Source organism: Culex pipiens, chromosome 3 (assembly GCF_016801865.2).
Source record: "Culex pipiens pallens isolate TS chromosome 3, TS_CPP_V2, whole genome shotgun sequence".
Classification (NCBI taxonomy): domain Eukaryota; kingdom Metazoa; phylum Arthropoda; class Insecta; order Diptera; family Culicidae; genus Culex; species Culex pipiens.
Window position 1 is genome coordinate 143,750,129 of NC_068939.1, and position 27,136 is coordinate 143,777,264.

The following is a 27,136-nucleotide window of genomic DNA, read 5'->3' on the forward strand; positions in this document are numbered from 1 at the left end:
GAACTGCTCATGTTTTAAAGAATGGAAAAACACACAAAAATGTAACAAAACTATTGATGATTCTATGAAAAGTTTTTTTGCCAAATCAAATTAGATTATGATAAATTCGTTTTCATACTTTTTATTTTTATATAATTTTTCATTTTTGTCGCAAAAGTTTGCATAAACAAAGTAGTCTTCTTTATTGACAACTGTTCCGCTGAGTTATCCTGATTTTTTTGGAGTAAGTTTAATAGTTTAATCATTTTTTGTCCTTTTTATAATTTTTTTTTCATTTTTTTTCCTTTTCGGCGAAACGTCCCATTCGGCGAAACGACATTCGGCGAAATGACCTTCGGCAAAATGACCCTCGGCGAAACGACATTCGGCGAAATGTCCCCCACCCGAATAGTTGTTTGCCTATTGAATAATAAAATACATTTCCCGGGGGTTTTTTTTTGAAAAGGTCCTATAAGCTATTGTCTTTCATATGTTTATAGGACCTATTAAAAAAAAGTCGAGATTTTTTCAATATTTTGTCATGCCATACTGGCCGCTATTTTGGATTTAAATTTTTTAAATCACTTTAAAGTAGTTTAGGGGTCATACTTAAGATCGACAATGAAAAATAAGACAACGAAAAATTTTCGTGATTCGATTATCTGAAGTGGAATTTTTCCGAGGCCTTCCGATAATCGAGTCTGGACTGTATTTCATTCAAAAAACTCTAAATCAGTGAAAATGCATGCAAAATTTCGAATCGTTTGATACCCATATTGCGAATCATAAAATTTGGGTATTGTTTGAGAAAATGCGGTATTTTGTGAAAATTAGAGTATTTCGTTCAACAAACTCTAAATCAGTGAAAATGCATGCAAAATTTTGAATCGTTTGAAATCCATATTGCGAATCATAAAAATCTGAGTATTTTAGAGAAAATACGGTATTTTGTAAAATTTTAAAATTTATGCTTTAAAACATACCACATTATCAAAAAATATATTCTAAGCGAATGCATTGAAAATTCAACATGATATTGATGGATAAAGTCAATTAAAGAAAGATTTTAAAAATGAGTTATCGTCTGTTATCGGCGATAGAATTATAGAAATAACGATAAAGATAAGCTATCGTTATCGTTATCGTTATCGTCCCGACGAAAACGATAACCATTATCGTTATCGTTTGACGATAATATTATCAACGATAATTCTGGTAATTTTCATACAAATTTAATTTGCTTTGTGCCAATCGTGGGTTTAACAAATCGCTCCCAAATTTTGGAAGATTGTTTGGGACCCTAAAAGAGACCCAAAAAATGTGTTGCTGATTGGATTTTTAACATTTTCAATTTTCACATATAACTCGATTCCAGACAAGTGTATTATTGTTATTCTTATTATGATTTATGCAATAAAATAACGTAAAACTTCATGTATTTTAAATTCTTTCTATTATTAGGTTAACTTATTAGTCTAAACAATTGAGTTCTTCGATATTCTCTAATTGAAACCAGGGCTGTGGAGGCGAAGGTGGAGTTGAAGCCGGAGTCGGGCTTTTTGGGGTCCTGGAGTCAATGAGTGATGTTATTAGAAAAAAAAAAAATAATTTTTATTCATACTAATACTCAGTCAGTGTCAACAGTTTGTTGAAAGTTGGAGTCGGAATCGGAGACAGCGGAATCAGAGTCAGCGGAAGTTGGTAGGCTGGAGTCGGAGTCGGTTGGAGCGACTCCACAGCTCTGCCTGAAATTTCCAATAGCAACACACGATTTGATATAATAATCACGACTTTGAGTTTTATCGAAAAATTTAAAACAATGATCGTAAATTTCAAATAATTTATGAGACGGACAAGGGCAGTCCAATCAAAAGTGTTTATAAAATATTCGGAAATTTGTATCTTACGAAGAGATTTTCTGATCAATTTGTTATCTTGGCAAATTTGAAGTTTATGATCAGGACTTGGAAAAATTGGGTGCGCGGGAAAAAACCCGATTTTTTCATTTACTTTTGTTTGTCAAAAACTCGATTTTGACAAACTTAAAAAACATGTTTGGGTACCATAAGTCATTTTCCCGCTTTGAAAAATACGGCTGTTATTTAAAAAAAATCAAATTTCGGAATCCGGACGTTTTCAAATTGTAGGCTAGATTTTTGAAACTTTAAACTCTTTTTCTTTGAAAGGCCAATTAATCACCTTTCATTTGCGTTCAAATTTTGTTTTTTTTTCATGCAGTTTTCGTGAGGAATTGCTGAAAAATTTTGTAGTTAGAAGTCAAATCAATTTGTTTATGTTCTCGTTTTGCACAGTTTTTTTTTAAATTGAATTTTAATATTTTTTTTTTGTAAATCGGTATGGCCATGCCAAGCGCAGCCTTACCAACAGTTCGCCCACTGTAGGAAGTTGTTACAGTCTCACGCATCCCTTGAAGTTTCCAGCGTCAGTCATCCTTCAGAAAAGTCTGGTCATCTGAAGCCGGTGTTTCTCGTCAACGAGTAAGGTTGAAAGTGCTTCGTCAGAGGGCAATAAAGGCGCGTACACGGGAGGGTTAACATTTCTTGTGTTTTTTTCTTCCAGCTTGGCCTCTTTATGAAAAAAGCTGGGCTTGACGGCTTTGAACCTCGTACATGTACAAGATCGTCGACGACTATCGATTCATCACAAGACACACGTGGGGGAAAAAATGATGATTGGTGACTTGATAGGCGTTCTTCTTGAAGGAAGGATTTCATTCAGCCGTAGCAACGATGCACTGCTACTCAGTTGATGAGAATTATTGCTCTGGGGGAAACGTTGGCAATCATAGGTACAGGAAATGAAATCTCAATCCCCAATCCAAATAATGATAAATGAGATTGCAAGCACACGTGAGAGATTGCTTGTGCTGAACATAGATTGAGCAAAAAGTTGGGATAGGTCGAGCATCGCAAATCTTTTTTTTTATATGGTGAAGTGCTAGACATCTTTTGAAGTTCAACGGTTTGATGATTTTTGTTTTTAGTTTTATGGCTGTAACTCGGAATTTTTAATGAAAACATATCAAGATTTTTGAATATTCTGAAAGTAATTTGTCAATATAATCAACTAAAAGTCTTCGATTTAACGTTTTAGTTTCTGTTCTACAAGTGAATATGTAGCGTGATTTTGCCCGCTTTACATTTCTTGACATTACAACGCAGACTTTTACAAAAAATTTGGTTTTATTTAGTTCTAACGCTACAAAAATTCAAAACTGATATGATTTACACTTTTTTTTGCGTAGTTTCACAATTAAACGGTCACCAACAACACTACTAGCGCAACCAGTGATGCCAGGAAACGGTATCTATAAATGCAACTATTCGTGAGTGTTTGTTTAAAATTTCGTCACAAATGACATCACTATGTAGACACAGCGCTGAAAGATAAAAGAGGTCAGTCGATAATATAAATTGGGCCCGGTGCAAAATTATTATAATTTAAGTTCAAGTGATAAATAAAAAGTCTTTATCATAACCTACAACTTTGCCGAAATCATTTTTCAATACACAGATTTTTTAATTCACAAACTCGCAAAATCGTATGACGCCTTGTTTCATTCAAATATGAAAATGCTCTTGTACCCGAAATTGTAAAAGGCAAAACCAGTCATCAATGAATCAAAGCTTAACAGCCCACTCCTCCTCTGCTCGAAAAGTTCTCCTTTCCATGACAACTTTTGTGTCCCAATCCACGATCGAATGGCTGATTAAACTCCTCCGGGTCTTCTCGACAAAAAAAGAGATGCATCATCGTTCCACGAAAATCCTTCAAACCTCACCCCCTCACCCAATCGAAATAAAGCTCCCCCCGACTTACCAGTTTGGAATTTTCGCAGCCCACGTTCACGTCCACCGTCGTTTCCCGGAAGCTGGACTGGTCTCGGGCAAAGCCCGTTCCGAAACCCCTCCGCCGGCCGCACAGCGTCTCCCGGAACGCCACCCGGTACCGGTGCGACATGACGTTGTACAGGATGGGGTTGATGGTGCTGGAAAAGGGAGGACAAAAAAAAAAAACATGCATCACACACGTGTTAAAGTGGAATTGAATTGTCCTTCACCTGATTGAAGTGGGGTTGGGTTAGGTTATGAGGGTCCATTTTTCCATTTTTCAGGTCAAAAGTTAGGGAATTTCAAGGACTATAAGCCTACGGTATTAACTTTTTGGCCAATCGCAGTTATTCTCATAGTTTTTCGATTTGTCTATATCAAACATTTTACAACGTTAGTTTTTGCCCTGTAGGCCGCCATAGCGGCACTTTTTGGTCTCAATTTTGTCATATTCGGAATCCTCGGAAAATTTCATGTAAGTTAGAAGTATTGGAGTTGTAAATTTGATTTAAAAAAATGCTATTTAGAGTTAAAGAAGATATTTTTTAACAATTTGTTGGATTAGGGGTAAAATAGATATTCGCCTACTTGATACAGCATTTGACGTATTAATCACAGGGTAAATAAGATCTATTTCTTTTTTGAAAAATGTTTAATTTAATTATTTTTTAAATCAAATTTACAACTCCAATACTTCTAACTTACGTGAAATTTTCCAAGGATTCCGAACATGACAAAATTGAGACCAGGCGGCCTACAGGGCAAAAACTAAAGTTGTAAAATGTTTGTTATAGACAAATCGAAAAAAAATGAGAAAGACTGCGTTTGGCCAAAAAGTTAATACCGTAGGCTTATAGTCCTTGAAATTCCCTAACTTCTGACCTATGGGAGTATGGGTGTTGGAGGCTGTTGCAAAAAGATACTAAGGTTTTAAAAAAAATCTATTTTTAACAGTAATTTGCAAAAGCAAAGAGAAAAAATCAAACAAATCCTGGATGTCTATGGCCCATTTTGAAGTGTTTCAAAAGACATTTCAAATGCATCTAAGAGAGTTGGAACTGATGAAGTTTTACGGAAATGCGAGCAATATTAAGATTTTTTATGTTTTTTTGACCTCAGACTTCAAAACCCGGTTTACCCCACTTCCCTTTATCGTAGAGGGCTCATACTTGGCATGAGTTCATCTCATATATAAACAAACAAACGCTGAAAGTTTCATCCAAATCGGAGCACCACGATTCACATTGGTGAAAAACTCGCTCTTAGAATTTGAAATCAATCTTTCAAAATTAACTAATTTGGGGTCGCTGAACACGAATATGACACTTAGAATGTTCCAAAGTATTCCGAGATCAAGAAATCCAAAATGGCGGCCAATATGGCGCCTGTATTGTATTGGGACCGTATATTTGAGATGACAGTTCGCGCTTGATTTCACTCAGCTTCTTTAGGTTGGTGTACCCCTTGGGGAACGTAACAATGTACGGGGTTTCCTCCGAGGAGGCGAACTCTGCTTTTCTCTTGATGGCGTGCACCTCCACAACATCCAGGTTGTGCGATTCCTTGAGGTTCTTCTTGACGTTTTCAGGTGAAGCCGGTGGAAGTCCTCTGAAGACGACTCGTGGGTATAGAACTCCACTTTTTTTATTCTAAACTTATTTTTATTAGGTAATTTTAGGTGCTGTGACCAGGTTAGAACCGAGGATCGATAAACAACTAATATAAAACAAAAACAAAAACAACTCCTTACACTCCATACTTGGAGATCCTGTAACTGACGAGAGTTACTTGCTCCAAGCGGGTCTTGCTTGGTTGTGCACGACGACATTACACTCCTCAGCTTGGCGTAGCTCGTATCCTTTACCACCAGAGTTGGAGGTTTCTTGGCCACTGAAACCGGTAAGACGCCTCCTTTCCCGGCTTGGTTACCATTGTTGTTGTTATTGTTGTTGTTCTCGACCAGCGGCCTGAACTTGTTGTTGTTGAGAAGATGCTCCTCTTGGCCATTTCCGAGAACGGCTCCGTCGCTGGTCTTCTTCCGCTTCCGCGTTCCGTTTACGGTACGAAACTCGTGCCCATCGCAGGATTCTTCCACCTCCATCCGTAAGCACTTTGCCGCGCCACGAAAACAGCAGGAAAAATAAACCGCTGTCTTCGGCTGTCAGACGGAAACTGACGAGGAGACTGATTCATCAGAAATTATGCTGAAAATGATTCATGAATGGATTCAACTTCCGTCAAATCGTTTGATTGTTTTCAAATCTGCGTCCGGTTACCAAGAACAAAGAGAGTAAATTTAATTAGATTTAGTGCTTTCAATTGGCAGGGAATTTTCGAGGAAAACACAAACTTTCATTTCTTGTCTGCATTGTCCATAGTTGCAGCTATTGTTATACATAGTATTGTACAGTATAATTGTATTTACAGTTTTTTTTGGTAAACATGAAAGAGGACTTACGCTGTTGCTTATATTTATTGAAGTTAATGATTTTAGGGAAGGGGCCTTCATTTTTTGAGGCAAAATCAGGAAACAAAAAATATTTATTTAACCATTTAACTTCAAAATGGTTTTGGGAATAGACGTTCATTCTATTCAAGCATGATTGAACTAAATTAAAAATACAGTGGACTCAGTGGCTGTCGATCTTCTCGATACCAATATTGCTCAAGCTGTCAATATTTTTTTCAGTCCCTTCAAAAAAAAATTCGGGTTTTGTTCTATTATTTGATAACTCCCGCTCTCGACGGTTCCTTCAATATCGACAACGAGAGAGTCCACTTTATTTTAAATTTTTGAGAAATGTCTTTGTAAAGAACATCAAAGTGTCCCTGATCCTTTTTAGATGCAATAAAGTAATGAAACTATGACTAATATATTTTACTGTTTGATCCAGTTGGATTTTAAACTGATTGTCTGAAATTTTGTTTCCATTTTGAGTTTAAATTGCTCTTTTTTTTTTTTCATCGAAACAAGGTGGGCCACCCCAATTACCTGACCTTGTTTGCAGTAAATCCCTACGAGGGCACCCTTGTCCAAAGCTTGACATCTGTTGTCAGAATCAATCAAGTCAATTTGAGCGAAAAGGAAGAAACTTCACAAAAACCCCGGCACGGTGACACTGACCTGTTTTGCTGTTGTCCTGTGTAACGAGATTGGAGTTAAGTGTGGGCACAATAAAAGCGGGATGTTTGGCCTTTTGGGTTCAATCAATGTTTGCATCGATCATCACGGGTTTCCATTTTTTTTATTTTTGATGAAGGCTTTTCGCTGAATTTTCACAAATAGACCTAAATATGTTTATGAATCCATCAATCAACAATTTTACGATTAATTCAAATGATCAGAAACTCACATCAGCTATACTGAATTCTTTACAGCTTATTAACACACATTTGACAGTTACACGAAGCAATGACAAATTTCGTGAAATTAACCATTCACTGATATTATTTCGACGCTGTCGTGCTATCTTATCGCACCCGCCATTTCGATTTGTTTGTGTTGTGTCAGGGTGTGTTAAGATATCACGACAAGATTGAAACTTCTTTCAAATGAAAATTGACAACAATGCACGGAGTTTTTTTTTATTGCGCGTATTGCCCAAAAAGACACGTGGCATACCAGCCTCGGAACGACGCGCCGCACTTTCGGCAAATGCGCGCTGTCAAATCCCATGCTGCGCGTTTTGTTTTTGTTGATGTTGATTCTTTTTCGAATCACTTGCCATTGTTGCCAGGTATGATTTTTATTAAAGTGCAGAAAATCGTCAACGGCACATTCTGAAATGCCGCGTGGCGTGTACTTTTGAATGAAACGGACAATATTGTCTCAGGATTGAAATCGATTTTTGGGGAATTGAGAAGGTCAAAGTTGAGGCATTGTGAGCTGCTCAAAATGGCGTTCTTAGCTCAATTTGGCCCAAAATGCACCTGCGAAAAGTTAGTACGAAAGCGACGATTAAATACGTTCAAAATCAAAATGCTTAAAAAAGGTCAACCGATTTGAAAAGTCAAAGGAAGGAAAAAGTTCTGAATGGAGTACGAAAATAGACTGTTATTTGAGGATTGTTTGAGTAGGATTAATATTTACTCAGGGAAGAAGAGGGTTATTTACATTCCGTATTAAGAAATACCCCGATAAATGTACATTCAACTCGCAAAATCACTGGCAAAATTTCGGACAATATTTTTTTAGAACATCGAATTAACTACGTAATACTTCTCTGTATGCATCCCCTGTCCAAAGTCCCGCCAAAATTTGTTTCCTTCTAGTGTAAACACTCGAAACCGATACACGACCATTCCAGATGGGTAAGGGATGAATTTGGGGTGTGGTGAATTTGATGAAAGTAAACAACAAAATTGGATTTTACATTTGCTGAGTGTGCGGTCTGGTCTGGTAGACTCGATTAGCTTGATTGCCGCGCACGGATGAGTGAATGGTTGTTTGATTTTTTGAATCCTCTTTTTTGCTGAAAATTTCAACAAACGAAACCTTTTGGTTTCCTTCACTTTCTGGCTGGTTTGCGAGATTTTGTTATTTTTTTCTCGGCAAAGCTTTGCCTGTCGACCTGCATGGTCCAGAGTCATGCTGGATGTAATGTAATTAGGACTGAAGCTTTCGAATTTTGCAACATTTTGGGTTGAGTTTAATGCATCAGTGGGTTTTAGTTTCCTGGTATACGAGAAAATGGGATCAGATTAATTTAGAATAGTGCCAAGTTGGAAGGAATTTACACATTTCGAAACAGAGCATTTAGAACAACGATTATTTTTTGCCTTCTTGATTCAATTGAAACATTGTGAGTATTATCTTAATGAGGTCATTTTGCATAGCTAGCTCAATTTTGTTAGCTCTCCATACAAAATTTGTATCAAAATTTTCATAATATATCTAATATCTTGGGAAATTACGCAGAAGATTTTATTTGCTTAGATGTTTTTAAGGCTCATCTTTCCGCTATTAGATATGGTCAAAATCAATTGGCAGTGCTGCCAGTTTTTGAAATAATCATGAAAATCATCAAATTTTAATGTTAATTAGTTAAACAGTTGCAAAATTTGGTGATGTTTTGAGTGTAAATATATTTGGGTAATTTGAATCTCCAATAACTCAGAAGGGTAATTTTTCCCGTAGAACATAAATTTTTAATTTAAAATTTCGAGCTTTTTTTTTTAACTTTGCAGGATTATTTTTTAGAGTGTATCAATGTTCTACAAAGTAATAGAGCAGACAATTACAAAAATGTTGATGTACAAACATAAGGGGTTGAGTTCTAGCGATTTAACGAAAAGAAGTTTTGAACAAAATTGTCGTCGTTGACCATGACCAATTTAAAAAAGGCTCACCCGCGACGGACTCGAACGGCGAAACAAAGAGAAACAAAAAAAGTAACTTTTTCTAAACTTTTTTTTTTCGCAAAATCCGGATACCTCGAGGTAGCCAAGGATCAAACCCTGGCCAATTGGGGTGAGAGGCAACCTTGCTTACCACTACACCACCGAACCCAGTTACATATTAGCTTTAACAAGCATGGAAATAACTGTACTTTCGTACAAGCATTGCATGACTTGAATATTCAACCGAATCCTTCTGCATAAATCCATCATAAGTGGTATGTCTCCATCAGCCCAAGACGGGCACCCCTTGATGGAAAATAACTGGTTCTGAGTGGAATAAAAAAAAAACTGCGGTGAAACGTCAAGCATTAAAAGCATTTCCACTGTAACGGATCTGGCCGCCGTGTGTGTGTTCTATCCGTTGAAACCTGGAACAGACTGGATTGAATCTGGCAGCAAGCGTGACGCTGCTCGAGGAAAATCACTCAAAAAACTGAACACACTTCTCGTTTATGGAAATTTGAAGGTGAAATTCAGTTGAATTGTTCGTCTGCAATTCTACTCAGTTTTTCAAGATAGTGAAAGAGGGTACACAAATACACTCAAAGGAAAGGCTCAATCTTCCAACCCTTCTGATCGTCGGTCACGATTAATGCTTCGACAAAAATTTCCTTTCTAAATCCAATTAGTCCAAGTTACAACGCCAGGCGTCACAGTGTTTATTCGATATTAATTTGCCAGCCCCGTTCGCCTCGCTCAGCTCATCAGAAGGAATAACTTCAACGTTTTCTCCCATCATTAGTTATTCAACGAGTGGGTGGGGAAATGATAACGAGGTTGGGCGCGGGCACGTTTCTTGTCATTCCGTTCCGTTTGAGGGGGGTGGCCCTTTGCTACGGGCTACGAAGGATACCCTACACGTGGACCCGCCATGCTGATGGTACAAGTGGCACGTGGGATGTATTTTTGCTGAAATGGTTCTGCCCAGCTGGGGTCACAGCGAGATTGTGGTACAGTAGAATTCTGTCGAAATTGCAAACAATGTCTTTGATTTATAAATATGTATTTGATACATATCGGTAAAATTTGGGATATGCGTCTTCTTTTCAATTTTTTGTTTAGACATGAAACTAAGACGCCTCAAAAACATGTGACAGGAAATAGAAGTTTATGCAACAAGTTGCAAAAAGAAGATTTTTTTCAGCACGAGTTGTACAAATACGACGAGTGCTGAAAAAATCAACTTTGCAACGAGTTGCTTACAAATTTTTTTGCAATTCTTTTTGAAAGGAATTTCATGTCAAACGCCCTTGTGTAATGAAAATTCACCGTTCAAAACAAAAAAAAATGAAAAATGTTACTTTTCGATACAAGTGCTGAAAAGTTCAACTTTTTAGCACTGGTATTGAAAGGTATTAACTATCCATTCTGTTATTTTTGGTAGAGAAAAGTAGGCCGTTTTGGTAGTTGAGAATGACAGGAAAAGCAAGCAGTTTCACGACGGAATTGCAAAATCATGATTGCAACAATCAATGACTACTTAGGTTGTTTTCTAACTTGCCAAATCGTTGTAAGGAACTCGGCGCATAATACTACTTTTTGCAACTTGGTGCATAAACTACTATCAAGGGATGGAGGTTTTAATTCTAATTTGGAGGAAATTTTAAGACATTAATTTTTTTTTGTATTTTTCGAATATTTGTGTTGAAACTTGCAACACTAGAAGACAAAAAAAAAACAATGCATAAAAAATAAACCACACCATTTTATTATACATATTTTCTAAAAATTCATTTCATCAGTTTCACCTATCTAAATTATTGCGAGAAAATGATAAAAATTTAATAATTCGACTAAATAAGCAACATTTCCAACAAAACTCAGCGCAACCCAAACGATATATATGTGCCAAAGTCAATTAGTGTGTTTAAAAATCAAGCTAAAAATTTCTTCTATAGATGTTTTGTTAACATTTTTGACCTCTTTTTAACAATTTGATCTGATTTAAGTCAATTTGAATTTAAGATCAACTGGAACATATATTTTAATTTCGGAATGTTTCTTATAATATTGTTTGAAAAATTGTTTTGAAATCACGATTTTTTTAAATATTCTTTATTTTTTTTAATTTTTTTTTAAGTCTGTCTCGTTTGATATCAAATCAAACATAAATATTCAGACAGATTTGAGTCAAAAATTGAATTTTATACAAGTGAACAGTTCTCCCCAAAATCCGAAATGCATTTTACTTGTGTTTTGTTTATTTGGTTCAAGCTTTTTCGGGGGCTTCCCTATAACCAAAGATGCCATTTTGAGTCATTGATTCACCCATACAAGCAGCTGTCTATATAAAAATGGTATGTTAATATTCGAAAATCTGTACCTTTTGAAGAAACTTTCTGATCGATTTGTTGTCTTCGGTAAAGTTGTAGATATTGATGAAAACTTTTCAGAAAAAATAGGTACACGGTTTTTTTTATTTAAATAAAACTCTTTAAGTTTTGTTTTCTTTTTACATAAATTAATCAACAAAGTTTTGCAGGAAATCCCAAAATGCCAAACATATTAGGTGAAAATACATTTCAATTCAACAATTATGCGCGAAATCTCTGAGCCTTTAAATTACAAAACCAAATCACCCGCCGTGCTGGGAGTCTTGTTTTGATGGAGAAGACTAATTTGCATGAAGCAATTTCCCTCGATTAGAATATTTCCCTCCCAAACCAGGGGACATCTCTATATCCAAACCACGTGGTACGATGAAAGGTCGCCCAGGTAGGAAGATGAGTCCCGGAAATCCCTAAGTTGAAATCCTTCATTGACACGCAGACATACGGACACTCTCACGTGCACACGGAGTCGAGGGAAAATTTTCCCGATATGGGCCAGAAACGGTAAACAAGCTGAAAATCAACAAGCCCGGCATCAACGCCTGAAATTGCTCATAAATAAAGCATTGATAAACGTCACTCCATGGTGGTGCTGAGTTGTGGATCATTGCTTTTTTTTATTGACGTGTCCTTTTTCCCAGGGTGGGATAATGACTTTCCCATCAGTAAGTTGGAAATTGGAATTCCCGGACAATCGGTTCAGTTCGGAAAGTCAGGCCAAAAAAGTGAAAAATGTTTTTTTTTGCTTTTCCGAGAGAAAAAATCGTATCCTTTTTCGTAGACGATTTCGTAGATTCCACTGTTTCTTGGGACGAACACATAAATAAATCATTTGGGAGGAAATTTGAAATTGAATTGAATTTGGGAGAAATATATTCATCTGAAAGTTTAATAGGAACCTAATTCTCAAATAAAATGAAACGTTCAGTCGCAAACCTTCTCTTCTATTTCGGCATGAATGAAATTATCTTGTATCAGGTTCAACAATGAATTGCGGGGAACGAAAATTGCGCGGCGAAAATAATTCTATTTCATCGACCACACAGCAACCCCTCAACTTTGAACGAAGACGAGGGGCTAGCCCAGTTCTTTTGAAATCAATGAACCAAGATAAATTAGCTTTCGGCTTCTTAACTTGCTGTCTACAGCTGTCAAAGTTTCTCGGTCGTAACGCAGAAACTTTCCAGTTCCCTTGAGGTAAATTGGTCGTACCGGTTAAGGTTGAAGTGATTCGTGATAAACACTTTACTTTAATGGCTGCAATAGATCAAATAAGGAAACCCATACCTTCGATTACTAATTGCAATTTGCTTTGCATTCTGAGCTTTAAATTACCAGCAATTTACCATAATAAAAACAACCTTAACTTTGTTGAAACTTGCGCGCAAACTTTGAAGAACTTTGAAATTTATACCCCCCTCCCTCCCCGCATCCCTTTAAAAATGCCGTCGAAAGGTGGTTCTGGCGGGTGGTGGAAAATAAAACTTTTCAAGTCAATTTACATCTAATTTGTTCCGCTGGACAGAGTAAGAGCGTCAACTTTTGAACGCTAAATTAGATATTTCTCCGGTCAACGGTGCAGTTCGAAAAACCGCATGAGTTTGCAGCGTAATTTGAATTGAGGCAATCATATCAAATCGTATTTATTAACTTAGTCTGCTTTGCAGAACTGAAGAAATCTGAGAAATTTTATATTGGTAGGGTATGAAGTGATCACAATAAATACGAATTAAAATTTCAATTGAAGTTAAAAAAAAGTTAATTTTATTAGACGCAAATACGTGTACCATTGAAAATCTCGACGATAACACTGACCTACAAAAATTGACAAAAATCACTTCGCAGACTCAACACGAGGGGAAGCATGCACTTTTGGGTCCCCAGAAACAAGAGCACTTTTTTTTAAATATTTAGGCAGGGACACTTTTTGCCTTCCTCACCTCACTGAGGAAAGGCTATAAAATCACTCGAAATATGAAATTCTTTATTTGACCTCCTGGACCCACCTTCACGTATACATATCGACTCAGAATCAAATTCTGAGTCTGTGTGTGTGGTGGGATGTTGATCAACAAAATTTGCACTGGATTATCACGGCACTGGCTCAACCGATTTTGTCTGTTTTGGTCTCAATCGATCCGTCTTGGGTCCCATAAGTCGCTATTGAAAATTATTAAGTTTAGTTAAATACTTCAAAAGTCATGCTAAAAAAAAATTTTTTAGCAAGAGTCCGGAAGATTGTAAAAAGGGTGGTTTTCGAAAGAAACCCCACCATGTTATACATTTTTAGAAAGGTATTCAAAAGACCTTTCCAACGAGTCCAAAATATTGAAGATCTGACAACCCTATCATAAGTTATAAGCACTTAAGTGCTTTTTATGCACTTTTTGGAGTCGGGATCTTAGATATTTTAATGAAAACGTTATCCGGATCTATCATGCGACCTGTCGTTGAAAAGATAATCAAAAGACATTTCCAACGAGTACAATAGATTAAATATCTGACAACCCTATCAATAGTTATAAGTATAATTTATGCACTTTTTGGAGGGCGGATCTCAGATATTTTGATGAAAACATTGTCTGGATCGATCATGCGTTGGATAGGTTATCAAAAAACCTTTCCAAAGAGTACAATAGATTGACGATCTGACAACCCTATCGTAAGTTGTAAGCTCATAAGTGCCCTGAATTATGATGATCTGACTACCCAATCTGATGGTATGAATAATGAAATTGATTGAACACTGAAAGGTCCGTCCTTTCGTGTCTATTTCGACAAGTACAACCCGCTATATGTGAGGAAGGCACCAACCACCTAAAGGTGGATTAAGTAACGTTTTTTAATATTTAGACAGGGTCGAATGAGGTTTCTCAAAAGTTTGTATGGATAATTACACGGAAAGAATTCAATTCCTGACATCGTGAATTGTGTTCATGAACCCTTTGCGGTCGTACAATAGGTCATTGTACTCAGAAAAATCAGCTTTATCAATGTGAACAATCATATCACAAATTTAGGTTTCATTTTAGGACCCAATTGAAAGACGTGCAGGTCTTTAAACGTGCACAATGATCAAAAAAAAATGCAAAAAACTACAAAGTAGTTGCTTCGCATAAACAAGCTTGAAATGGAAATTTTCTGATGTAAGCAAATTTGCATTGCTAGTACAGGAATATGATTACCCATGTAAATTAAACACCAGACTCACCAGACTGCAAAGAGAAAAAAAAGTGTAAACCAACAAATGAATGGACGCGAACATCAATCAGCGAATGGTGGCGCCAGTAAACCGGAAAATCTCCGCGTAAAGCGGAAATAAATTCGTTAGGCAAATCCTGTACATCCAGGCCGCCTGTGGCCATTGAAATTTTCCCAGACCAGAGGTGAATTCAATTTTCCGGAATTAAAGCAATTCACATTTTTACGCTTTAGCCGCAGGACAATAAACGGATCAGCACTCTCCTACAATGTGGTACGAGAGATTGTGTCATTGTGAGCGTAAAATAATCTCAACCCGACAGGGCGATAGAAAAAGGAAAGAAAGATTGGAAGCAGAAAAGAAAAGTGTCATCCCTTCGGATGGGAGCTAACGAGCGATTGAGACTGCTCTTGGTAGTGTGCAGGATCGAATTAAAATCGCAATAAAGACGGATGGGGTATAACGTAACGCCTCTTGTCTGGGCCATGGTGTGATGTTTACAGCTTATACACACTGTGATTTATCTGTCTGTGCAAGGATGGTCGATATTACAACGCAGCGCACCATGATGGAGTACACGCGAAGATATTTTTTTTGTTTTCAATGCATAAATCAAAATGTTTAAACCTGGTTATAGATCAGATTTGCATACCCGGTTGCATCAATTTCAATCGATGCAGTCTGTTTAAATTACAATTTCCAAATAACACTATTCAGGCTTCAAATTATTGAAAACAGCGGATTTGTGATCAATAAACAAGATTATCCCTTTGGAAAAATTTAACCCAAATCAAAGAGGAATCTGCTATGTGAGTTGGCGGAGAATGACCCATTAGGGTGTTATATGGTTGTATGGAAAAAATAAAGTTGTCCAAATTTAGCTAGCACAGCATTTTTTTGGTTCCTTTTGGGGTCCTTAACAACTCCCCAACGTTTGGTAACGATTGGTTAAGTCCCCACTTTGCGCAAAGCGATTCAATTTTCCATACAAATTTGCATGGGAAAAATCATGTTTTTTGAATATTGATATTTAAAAAATCCAAGTTTCACGCTATACTAAAACCGGATTCATATTCGGATGCTCTGGAATGTGCTCTACAACTTTCCCGAAGAGAGTATGGTGCTAACTTGCACCTGAAAGAAGATACAGCGTCCTCAAAACTCGTCTAAAACGTGATTTTCGATCAAAAAACACGTTTTAGACGAGTTTTGAACACACTGTATCTTTTTCTAGGAGCAAGTTTTCGAATCTACATTGACCCAGTAGGGTCATTTTTTCATTTAGAACAAAATTTTTCATTGTAAAATTTCGTGTTTTAAAATGAAATTTTTTGTTCTAAATGAAAAAATGACCCTTCTGGGTCAATGTAGATTCGAAAAGTACATTAAATTTCCCATAACCCGAGCATGGGTAAATAACAAGGGAAATGCGTAATAATACCTTTCTCTGGTATCAATACCAAATTTTGGTATTCCTGGACCCTTAAAACTTTGTCTTAAGGATTATGCAAGAGCAAAATGTGGTATCATACCAATTTAAGGTATTATTTTGATATTGCAAAATTGCAGAATTTGTCAATGGTCGAACACCACATTTTGGTATTATTTTGGTATTAAAGTGTTTTACCAAATTCCTCTGAAACTATGGGAAAATTTTGACCAATTTTGACAAAATAATTAATTTTGCGCTAAAATGATTTCTCAAAGCGAATGCTTTCATTGAAAACCGGAAATTTCAAACTTGATTTTAAACATTTTTGATATACCCCCTACAGAAATGACTTGAAATTGTGCAAAATTTTCTAAGTCAGGATGGCACATTTTGGTATTATTTTAGTATTAAAGTGTTTTATCAAATTCCTCTGAAACTATGGGAAAATTTTGACCAATTTTGACAAAATAATTAATTTTGCGCTAAAATGATGTCTCAAAGCGAATGCTTTCATTGAAAACCGGAAATTTCAAACTTGATTTTAAACATTTTTGATATAACCCCTACAGAAATGACTTGAAATTGTGCAAAATTTTCTAAGTCAGGATGGCACATTTTGGTATTATTTTAGTATTAAAGTGTTTTATCAAATTCCTCTGAAACTATGGGAAAATTTTGACCAATTTTGACAAAATAATTAATTTTGCGCTAAAATGATGTCTCAAAGCGAATGCTTTCATTGAAAACCGGAAATTTCAAACTTGATTTTAAACATTTTTGATATACCCCCTACAGAAATGACTTAAAATTGTGGAAAATTTTCTAAGTCAGGATGGCACATTTTGGTATTATTTTGGTATTAAGGTGTTTTATCAATTTCCTCTGAAACTATGGGAAAATGTTGACCAATTTTGACAAAATAATTAATTTTGCGCTAAAATGATGTCTAAAAGCGAATGCTTTCATTGAAAACCGAAAATTTCAGACTTGATTTTAAACATTTTTGATATAACCCCTACAGAAATGACTTGAAATTGTGGAAAATTTTCTAAGTCAGGATGGCACATTTTGGTATTATTTTGGTATTAAAGTGTTTTATCAAATTCCTCTCAAACTATGGGAAAATTTTGACCAATTTTGACAAAATAATTAATTTTGCGCTAAAATGATGTCTCAAAGCGAATGCTTTCATTGAAAACCGGAAATTTCAAACTTGATTTTAAACATTTTTGATATACCCCCTACAGAAATGACTTGACATTGTGGAAAAATTTCTAAGTCAGGATGCCACATTTTGGTATTATTTTGGTATTGAAAGGTTTCATCAATTTTCTCTGAAACTATGGATTTTTTTAAATTTTTGACGAGATAATTAATTTTGCGCTAACTTGACTTGAAACCCAAAAATGTTAAAGCTGATTTAAATTTTTTTTTGTGATATACCCACTAATATTTTTTTCAAAAACGTTGAAATTTTTCTAAGTTGGGATAACCAAATACTTTGAAAAACGAGTCAATCAACAGATTATTGAATTTTGGTGAATTTCAATCCAGTTTCATTTTAATAATACTTATTTTTCAATCTTGTTAATTTTCAGAAGCTTCAAGAACTTCAAGTACAGCCGTTCATCAATGACAAATGCATTCGGTGTGGTGAAGAATATCACTAAAAACAACATGGAATCATCAGGTGAGTAGATTTGGTTGTTGCATAAGGATCATTTACGTTTTTTTCACTAACTGCAACTGCTGCACTAAAAATGGTATGAAAATAACAAATTTTGGTATTACTTGTGCAAATACCAGCGACCAAAATGTGCTCTTGGTTGCCCAGTAATAGATGGTAAAATACCATGAAATCAAACCAATATCATGTTTGTGGAAGACCACAGGAATACCAAAATATGATTTTCCAAGGGCGCGGGAATACCTAAAATTAAAACCATGACAATACCAAGTTTTGGTATTCAAGCAATGTTCAAAAATCCAGAAGACCTCAACTTGGTATTGAAATGATTTTATTTTGTGGTATTATTTTACCTTTGGAATAACATGGTATGGTATTGTTGTGCCCTTCCACATACAAGCTTTTGGTATGATTTCATGGTATTTTACCATCTATTACTGGGCAACCAAGGGCACATTTTGGTCGCTGTCATTTGCCCAAGTAATACCAAAATTTGGTATTCCCGTGTTATTTACCCCTGCTCGGGAAAATGACATGTTCCAAAATTTTTGACAGTCGAGTAACGGAAAATGGGAGAATTTTTAAAAGTTTTTTTAGTGTTTTTTTCGATGAAAAATACGTTTTTTCGGAATTCTGAGTATGCCATCAAATTGGGCGTCTAATTTTACATAAAAGTCCCTTTGACACCAAATTTCTATCTCATCACCGTTTCAGGCTGCAAATTATTGAAAAAAAACCTCTTTTTTCGCATGTTCAAAAATGGAAGGGGTCGTACCGTCCCTCCGTCACGAGATATCAAAAAACGGACCTCGGATTCGTGATCAGGGACAAAAGTTACCCCTTAGGACAAAGTTTCACGCAAATCGAAGAGGGGTCGGGGCAACTGCTGTGTGAGTTGGCGGAGAATTACCCATGACAGTATTTTGTTAAATTCCTCTGAAACTATGGGAAAATTTGAACCAATTTTGACAAGGTCATTAATTTTGCGATAGAATGGTGACCTAAAGCGAATGCTTTAATTGCAAATCGAGAATTTCAATGTTGATTTTTTTTTTAAAATTATTGATTTACCACCTAAGGAAATAACTTAAAATTGTTGAAAATTTTCTAAGTTAGGTTTTAAGTTGGTATTTTTTTTGGTATAACGGTTTTTTAAATGAACTATTGGACTTAAAAATCTGCGGTATTTAACTTACAAAATCTTTAGTGATTTCATGGTATTTTACCATCTATTACATGACAACCAAAGGCACATTTTGGTACCTGTTATTTGCTCAAGTAATACCAAGATATGGTATTCCCGTTTCATTTACTCCTATTCGGGAAACACGTTCACTTTGAATTTGTCAAAACTATTTCGACCGGGCCGAAGGGTTTTACTCCATAGTTTGTATGGATAATTAGGGCGGTTCGTCACTCTTGCATACCATCCATAAATTGCATGCAATTAGCACAAGGAGCGAACCGCACTAATTCTCCATACAAACTTCGGAGCAAAACCATTTGGCCACGGCAACTTATCCGTTGTAGATGTACTTCATCATCAGCTCACTGAGAGCTTGGAATTGTAGAATGGTTCTGCCTTGTTCCGGCAGGAACGAAAGCGCGTTAGTAATCTGTTACCAGTGAAGACCAGTTAACAAAATTAAATTAATATCTAGAAAAAACTCACCACGACACGTAGTACAGCCAGCCGGCGACGGAGAACAGCCACGTGTTGACCGTGTTGAAGTGCTGCCAGTCCCGCCCGTACAAGTACAGCAGCCGCTGGGCGTGGAAGGGCGCCCAGCACACGAAGAAGGTTATCACAACGGCAGCTGGCGGGGGAGGAAAAGCATTAATAAAAATAATTAATATGAATGCTGACTATACAGGGCGCAGGGACTAACACTTAATTAATTTGTCAATTTTTTGATTCGAACGGTTTGTGAACTTCACAGAAGGACGGAAAAAGTACGTTTGTTTCTTTCAGGGGAAAACAGTGTGCGAACCTTTTCCATTCCGTTAATGATGTCGCAAAAGGATCACCCAAATTGAAAACTTTTACAGTCGAACAAAGTGCAATTATACACGTTTAACCCTCGTAAAAAGGGGGTGGGGAGGGAGAAGTGGAGGGTGGTCGACATGGCAACATCTTTTCGAAGGGATAATGATGCCTTTATTGGCAATTGGAAACTCGTTCACTAGATTACTATTCAACGACAACAATTTGCATTCTAGTATCCAGTCAATTGAACAGAGCGCCTAGCAACGTATTTTATGGCCGAGGGATAAGCACGTATGATATTTAGTGGGTTTTTAGTTTTGCTGAATGAATTAAATTAATACTATTTTTTTTGAATTTGGCTTTACATCATAAATTTTCTCAAAATGAAATAACTACGTTTCCAAGAAAAACCGTCAACGATAGCATTCCGCGTTGGATGCCATTTTCCGGTCATTAATTTCGAACGGGTTCTTCACTGGGTTTCTATGAATCGTTAAGAAATGCCAGCCCACAATCTTTGCAGCAACGCGAATCAGGGTTCAAAGAAATAACCCTATTATGGCTTTAATTTTCAAATTCTCCCCGATATTATTGGACAGTTCCAGAATCAGAGTCGTTTCAATTTGCGGGCTTAAATCTTTACGAAGCGAAGTTTGGCTCGCCCTTAAAACAATTCAAGTTGTACGACCTTTTTGATAATTAGATGGAACAACTTTCCTGTTAGTCGTCACAATGGGCGATTCTGAGCTCCAAACAATGGCACGGAAAAGCCTGTTGAAAAATGGATTAACGGGTTGAGCTTTGAACTTTGTCATGATAATGCTTGAACAAGACAATTTATCGAATCAGTTTCCCAACTAAAGAGCTGCTCATTTTGTTTGGTTAAATTTCCTTTTATCGAAAAGAACATAGTAGTAAAATAATTGTGTCGTGTTGTTAACAGCAAGTTTTACTCGTTTTCGTAAGGTTCTTTAGACCTAGGAAAAGAAAATTAATCCTTTTTTTATGCTTAAAAAAAAGGATTCTGCTAGCTCGTCACTCAATATTGGAGTAAATTTAGGGGTTGTGTTGATATTTATACATTTTTGTTGAGCTGTTTTGGGAATGCCATCAATTTCACATGGAATAATCTGTTTGGTCAAATGATAATGGGAATGAACCTATTAAAAAATAATGTCAAAATATGCCTTGTTCAAAGAAATTACCTCAAATCTTGGTATTGTTATGTTACGAAAAATTGCAACAACGAATGCAGGTTGAATCAGCTGAAAAATTGCCAACTTGTGTAAATAAAAAAAAAAAAATGCTGCAAAAACGTCTTAATTGGGTAGCAATCATTTTACGTATTTTGCACGTCCTCAAAAACCAGGGTAAAAAATACTAATGGCTACACACTTAGATTTTTTTATAACGATTTTGGTAAACTTTACCGATTCTTCAACTGCTGAACTCTTCAGTAAAATGAAAAATATCGAATTTGGTAAAATCTTAACGACTTTCTTTTTGACAGATGGTTTACCGATCTTAACTTTATCGATTATTCAACTACCAAATTCAGTAAAAACTTTTAGAGCCGTTTGTAAACGTATCGGAATACTTTGTTCAAATGTCTATTTTTATTTTCAATCAAATAAAGACTCATTTTTATCACTTAACAAATTTTGAATTCTAAGACCACACAGCAAAAAATCCGATGGTAAAATCGCATGCAAAAGCATGCACATCACCTTCGTCAAAATAAACACTTAATATTACATACTGCATGTACAATTTTTGCAAACACAAAAAAAAGTTGCAACTGACGGGATTCAAACCCAGCACCAACAGTAAGGATTAGCGCCTTAGCCCACTCGGCCATCAGACCGATGAAGAATGGAAAGGATAAACACATATATGCGCTTGACATTTCGATCAAGTATGTTTCCCATACTTATGGGCTACATATTTCAGAGTGTAAAATCACATAAAATTGCATAAAATAATGCAATATTTATTTTACAACCAGGCCTTTTACACGCAGCTGGATTACTACATTTTTAGCTGTCTTATCTTAATTCATGCTAAATTTCAAAATTTAAACACGAATCTACAGCAAACCGAGCTGAAAACTAAAGATAAATTAAAGGCGATAAGTTGATGTATAATCTTGCTCAGAATCACGATAAAAGCGGTTTAAATTGAAAAAAAAAATCCACATGTGTGGTTGGTGCCTTCCTCACTACTTTCTGAAAAAGATCTAGTTTTCATCTGAATTATTAATTCTTTGGAAAGTACATCATAACATGAGACAAGGTTGCCAGATCTTCAATGTTTTAGAATCATTGGAAAGGTTTTTTGATTACCTAACTAATAATAGGTCGAATGATGGATTCGGACATAGTTTACATACAAGTAAGTAAGATCCGGCTTCAAAAAAGTACTTAAATATCACTTAAGTGGCCTTGAGACAGGGTTGCCAGATCTTCAATGTTTTGTACTCATTGGAAAGGCCTTTTGATTTCCTATCCAACGATATATAACATGGTGACATTTGGTATGATTTCAGGTCATTTAGCTAACATCCGGATATCTGCGAAAACACATTTTTATAAATAACATTTGAACTACTTATCGAAACTTAAATTTTATTGAAACTCGATCTGTTGGACCCAGAGCCGTACCTTGGGTCCATGGCGCCTTTGGCGAAGCATCAATTTGGCGCCCCACCCAAAATTACAAGCATTTTGATAAACTGATGTTATTTTTCAATGATTACTTCAATGAGTTTTGACTGTATAGTTGCAATTGGAGACCTTGTTATGGTTAAAATCAAAAACACAGTATTTTTATAGTTTTATTTTTCAAATTGATTTGAGATAGGTTGAATTGAAAATTGATTGAAGGAATTAAGTTGGCTGAATATTTTCTCAGATTTCATAAAATCGATAATAATAGCAGGGTTTTGTTTTTCTTTATTAATTTTTCAGATAAATGCACAGAATTGAATACTCAATCCTGAGGTGTTTTCATTTCGGTTTAATTAGATAAAGAAAAATCCTTCTTCAAAATTATAAAAATCATTCAAAATCCAGCGCAATTCATGATGAAACTTATTTTAATGATAATAATAATAGCATTATATTTGGTGAAAAATATGAAGATAAGTAATTTTTATTATTTTTTATAGATTCGCCCATACTGGGCGTCTGGAATATATTTTATGTTTTTTTTTGTTAAATTATGTTGTTCATTGATTTTTTTTCATTGATATTTTTTAAATTTATTTTTAATTCATAAAATTAAATTCCATATTCTAGAAAATTGTTTGTTTTTTAACAAAGCTGTATGAATATTTCCTAATCTTGATAACATATTATTTGTTTGGTTTTAACTGAACCAATTTTTCTGAAAATAAAGTTCTAAATAGTTTCTCATTATCAGAGGTTTTTAGACGATTAAAAAGGTAATTGTGTAAATTTTGGCGAAATAACACTTGAACAGTAGCGTGGCTCACGGATATATGAAAAAGACAAAAATGTTTAATTTCTAGTACCTCAAATGGAACTAACAAATACTATAGCATTTGGTTAATGTTTAGTTGTTCCACTCTAGTCCTGAAGTTATAATGAAACTTAAATAAATTTAATTAATTTATTCTTCGAGAAAGTTTTCCTATACCCTATGATTTTTATTCTCAAATTAAAGGTTTCTTATAGGTTTTGAATCGGGGAACAACTTTGTGGAACATCACAAATTTTTAGAGCACGTTATATTTTTTCCATACTCCATAAAATATCCTGTATCTTGTCAGGATCAATGTCTAGCGCTTTGCGATGTTTTTTTCTAAAGTGGTTCCTGGGATCAAAATCTGTATGAAACCTAAGTATAAGAAAATTTGATAAGGTTTTGAGGAACTTACTCTAAGAAGAGGTTAAAACTGAAAGTTTCACCAGTAGTAAATTTTTGATGTTCCATACTAACTTCAGGACAATGGTGGAAGTACTAAACCTTAACCAAATACGCTCAAAAATTCAAGCTAGCTTCTGGGGCCATATTGCTTCAACATTCCGGTAGAGGCGTTCGACATTGAATACTTTTGTCTTTTTCATATAACCTTGAGCCACGCTATTGAACAGCCAGAAAAATTAATCAATAAATTGTGAAAAATCTAAGTGTGTAGAAATTTGTCAACACCGGTTAAGCTTAAAATAGAAAATGAGATTCAGAGAAGCTTGTGTGTTCTGTAGAACTTTTTTTTTCTTGAAAAAATGTTGTTGATTTTATTGGTGAAAATTTACAGCAGTTTCCCTTTTTTTAAACTCTAGTATTTCGAAAAACCGTAGGCAAATTTACTTGCACGAAGTTGCTTATAAAAGGGAAATAGTGCTGAAAATATTTCAAATGCCATTTTTTCAATCTCGAGAATGTCTAAATTTTAAAACAAAAATTATGTGTTTCAATGCTAAAATCTAGAGTTTTTTTTTAAAAAGGTTCTATCCTATGATCCTATGTCTGCCTGTGTGGATCAATCGGACCGCGCACTGGACTCACAATCCAGAGGTCGCCGGTTCGAATCCCGAGGCAGACGCAAAAATTATAAGTGTTATTATAGGTATTCGGTGCCCTCTCCCCGTGCCATACCTTCACACTTAGGAGACCCGGGAGGCGGAGTCTTGTCGCAAAAAGAACGATACACGCCTGTGGATCCGTTGACGAAACCGCAAGGTTTAAGAGGGCCACATTATAAGGTGTTACGTCGATTCCGTTCTATCCTATGAACAAAATATTCATTTTTAGCTTTTTGGATGTTTCTAAATACCTCTGATTCAAGGCGGTTTTAAAAACACCCAAAAAGCAAAAAAAATAAATTTTGCTTAAAGGCTTACTTAAAAAAATCTAGAAATAATTCCAATTTTAAAGAAGTTCAAAATATGACAACAACGTGAAAATAACATACAGTTGGACAATATTTTAGTCTGGAAGGTATGGCTTAAACTTCATTGTATAACGGTCCAAACTTTAACGCTGTATTAGTTGGCGGTCGCCAACTGCGCCAACCCCTAGGTACGGCGCTGGTTGGACCCAAACCAAGTCGAATGCGATGGGTTTGACTAACATCGGTTCAGCCAGTGCTGAGAAAACTGAGTGAAATTATTGGCAACACACATACACACATACACACATACGGTCTACGAGCTTTCTGTGAAAAGTTCATTTTAGAGCAGGATTATAGCCTTACCTCAGTGAGGAAGGGAAAATAAGACTAGTTTTTTCTGTTCTAGAATTTAACCAAATTTTGTCTGATTTGTAAGACTTTAAACATAGTACACAACGGTTATAGATTTTTTTTTTATAAAAAAAAGTAATTTTTTCGGTTCGTCCACAAACAAGCTCGTATTGGTAAACATACGACGCCATATTGCCAATGTTATTCGGTAGCTCATATCAGGCCATCGCCGGGGCCCTGATAAAATAAAAAAAAAAACCGTGCATTGTTGTCACTATTCATATGAAAGGAGTTTCAATGTTCTCGTGCTATCATAACACTTTCTGAAAGTTGATGTAAGTGCGACAACTCGCCAACGGGATTTCAGGACAGAACGCGTTTGACACACGTACAAACCTGACTACCGTAAACATTTGTAATTATAACTCGGGTCTCCGGCAACCAAATTCAACCAAACTTTAGAACAATTCACAGAATGGTCAGCCAATCAAATCGTGTTTGTTATTTTTTACATTGCGTGCTCCAGTTTTTGTTTATTCAAGGTAGATCATTAAAACGCGTTTTTCTCGGAACGTCAAAAAGCGACGTGTGACAAAATAGCACGACATCGTCGAAATGGAGAACCAAGAATTGTATTACACACAACTAAGCAGCATAATTGGTGAGGATTTCCAGGAACATTGGCTCAAACCAAACTAATCCATTTTGCATGCAAGTGTCTAGTTTATTACGTATGCATTCTATGAGTTTCCAGAAGTACCAGCATCAATCTTCACTTATATAGGGGTCATTCCACCTGAAGTGTACAAGAAAAAATGCAAATTTGAAAATTACCATCTCCGATTCTGCTTAAATTTGGCAGAGCTGTTGAGACTATCAAAACATACAAGAATCCCGAATTTCATCCAAATCGGACCACCCCCTCCATTTTTGTACCCTCCCAAAAAATCGACTTTTTGGCGATTTTTGAGCGAAACCACTATTTTCAAACGGCGATAGCTCAGGAACCACAAATCTTAGAAGGTCGGTCTTAGGCTTAATTTTGAAGGAAATTGGACGTAGAATCCATTTCCGTGATCAAAATTTAGATTAAAATATGTTTTTACCTGTATTGCGCAATTGAAAACTTTAAATGTCCGTATCTCAAAACAGCACTATTTTTTTTTTATTTGACCTCACCATTGTGTTCCCCGGCCAATTTTACATAAGAATCACTTATCGACAGAAAGGAATATGTTTCGTTCCAGAGATATCGAATTTTAAAGTTTTGAGTATTTGAGAATACCTACATCAGCTACACTCGACGCATCTGCTAGAAGCACACAGTCGTTCTGATCAATAATTACTACCTGATAATTTATTGAAATAAGATTTTGTTATAAATAATCTTTAGCAAATTTATCTAAAATAAATTGTACACCACTGTAGAAAACTGGTGTATGATCTTAAATTTAAAAAATATTAGTATGCGGTGAATTTGTGTGCTAGCCCACAGGCCAGAGCAAGAACGACACACAATACAGGGCAATTGATCTTGTAAGTAACACAAAAGTGTACGATACATTGTCGGGTTAAAAAATATGAATTAAGATGAATAAAACATGTTAATAGGTGTATTCTCGCGAAGATCTATTAAGAAGGAGGATTTCTGGAAAGTATAAAACTGAATAATATAAGAAAATCACAAAGTTTGATATGATTTATTATCTGATTAAGATCAAATTCAGTTGTGTTGATTTCGACACCGTTTGGGCAATAATCTTTTTTTTGTTTGTCAATCATTTCGAATTCTTGGAAGACAATACAGCTGCTGTTCACATGTATCAGAAGTATATGGTTTTGTTTTTGAAATTTAATGTACCGTAAAACGGGGTGACTTTGATAGCCGGGGTGACTTTGATAGGTTTGAGATTTTTCCGCAAAATGAAGAGTACAATTAAAATACATAAGGAATGGTTTAGAAACATACTGACCGTGGTAGAAAAGTGTTCAAAGTATGTCAAGAAGAACTTTTCATAAAATTTTGACAAGTTTTAAAAGTTAGTTAACTATAGTTAAGAAA

At 35.6% G+C, this 27,136-nt stretch overlaps 1 protein-coding gene across 3 annotated transcripts in view; it reads right to left on the reverse strand.

Moving 5' to 3' along the window:
* The window catches only part of LOC120415908 (neuropeptides capa receptor), a 148,569-nt gene that overhangs the window by 32,423 nt on the left and 89,010 nt on the right, over positions 1–27,136 (reverse strand). For all 3 annotated transcript variants that reach the window (XM_052710221.1, XM_052710220.1, XM_039577553.2), the window contains exons 7-8: positions 19,554–19,698; positions 3,820–3,988 (exon numbers count right to left, since the gene is read on the reverse strand). In XM_052710221.1, the coding sequence (XP_052566181.1) occupies positions 3,820–3,988; positions 19,554–19,698 (314 nt within the window). The remainder of the gene's footprint in view (positions 1–3,819; positions 3,989–19,553; positions 19,699–27,136) is intronic.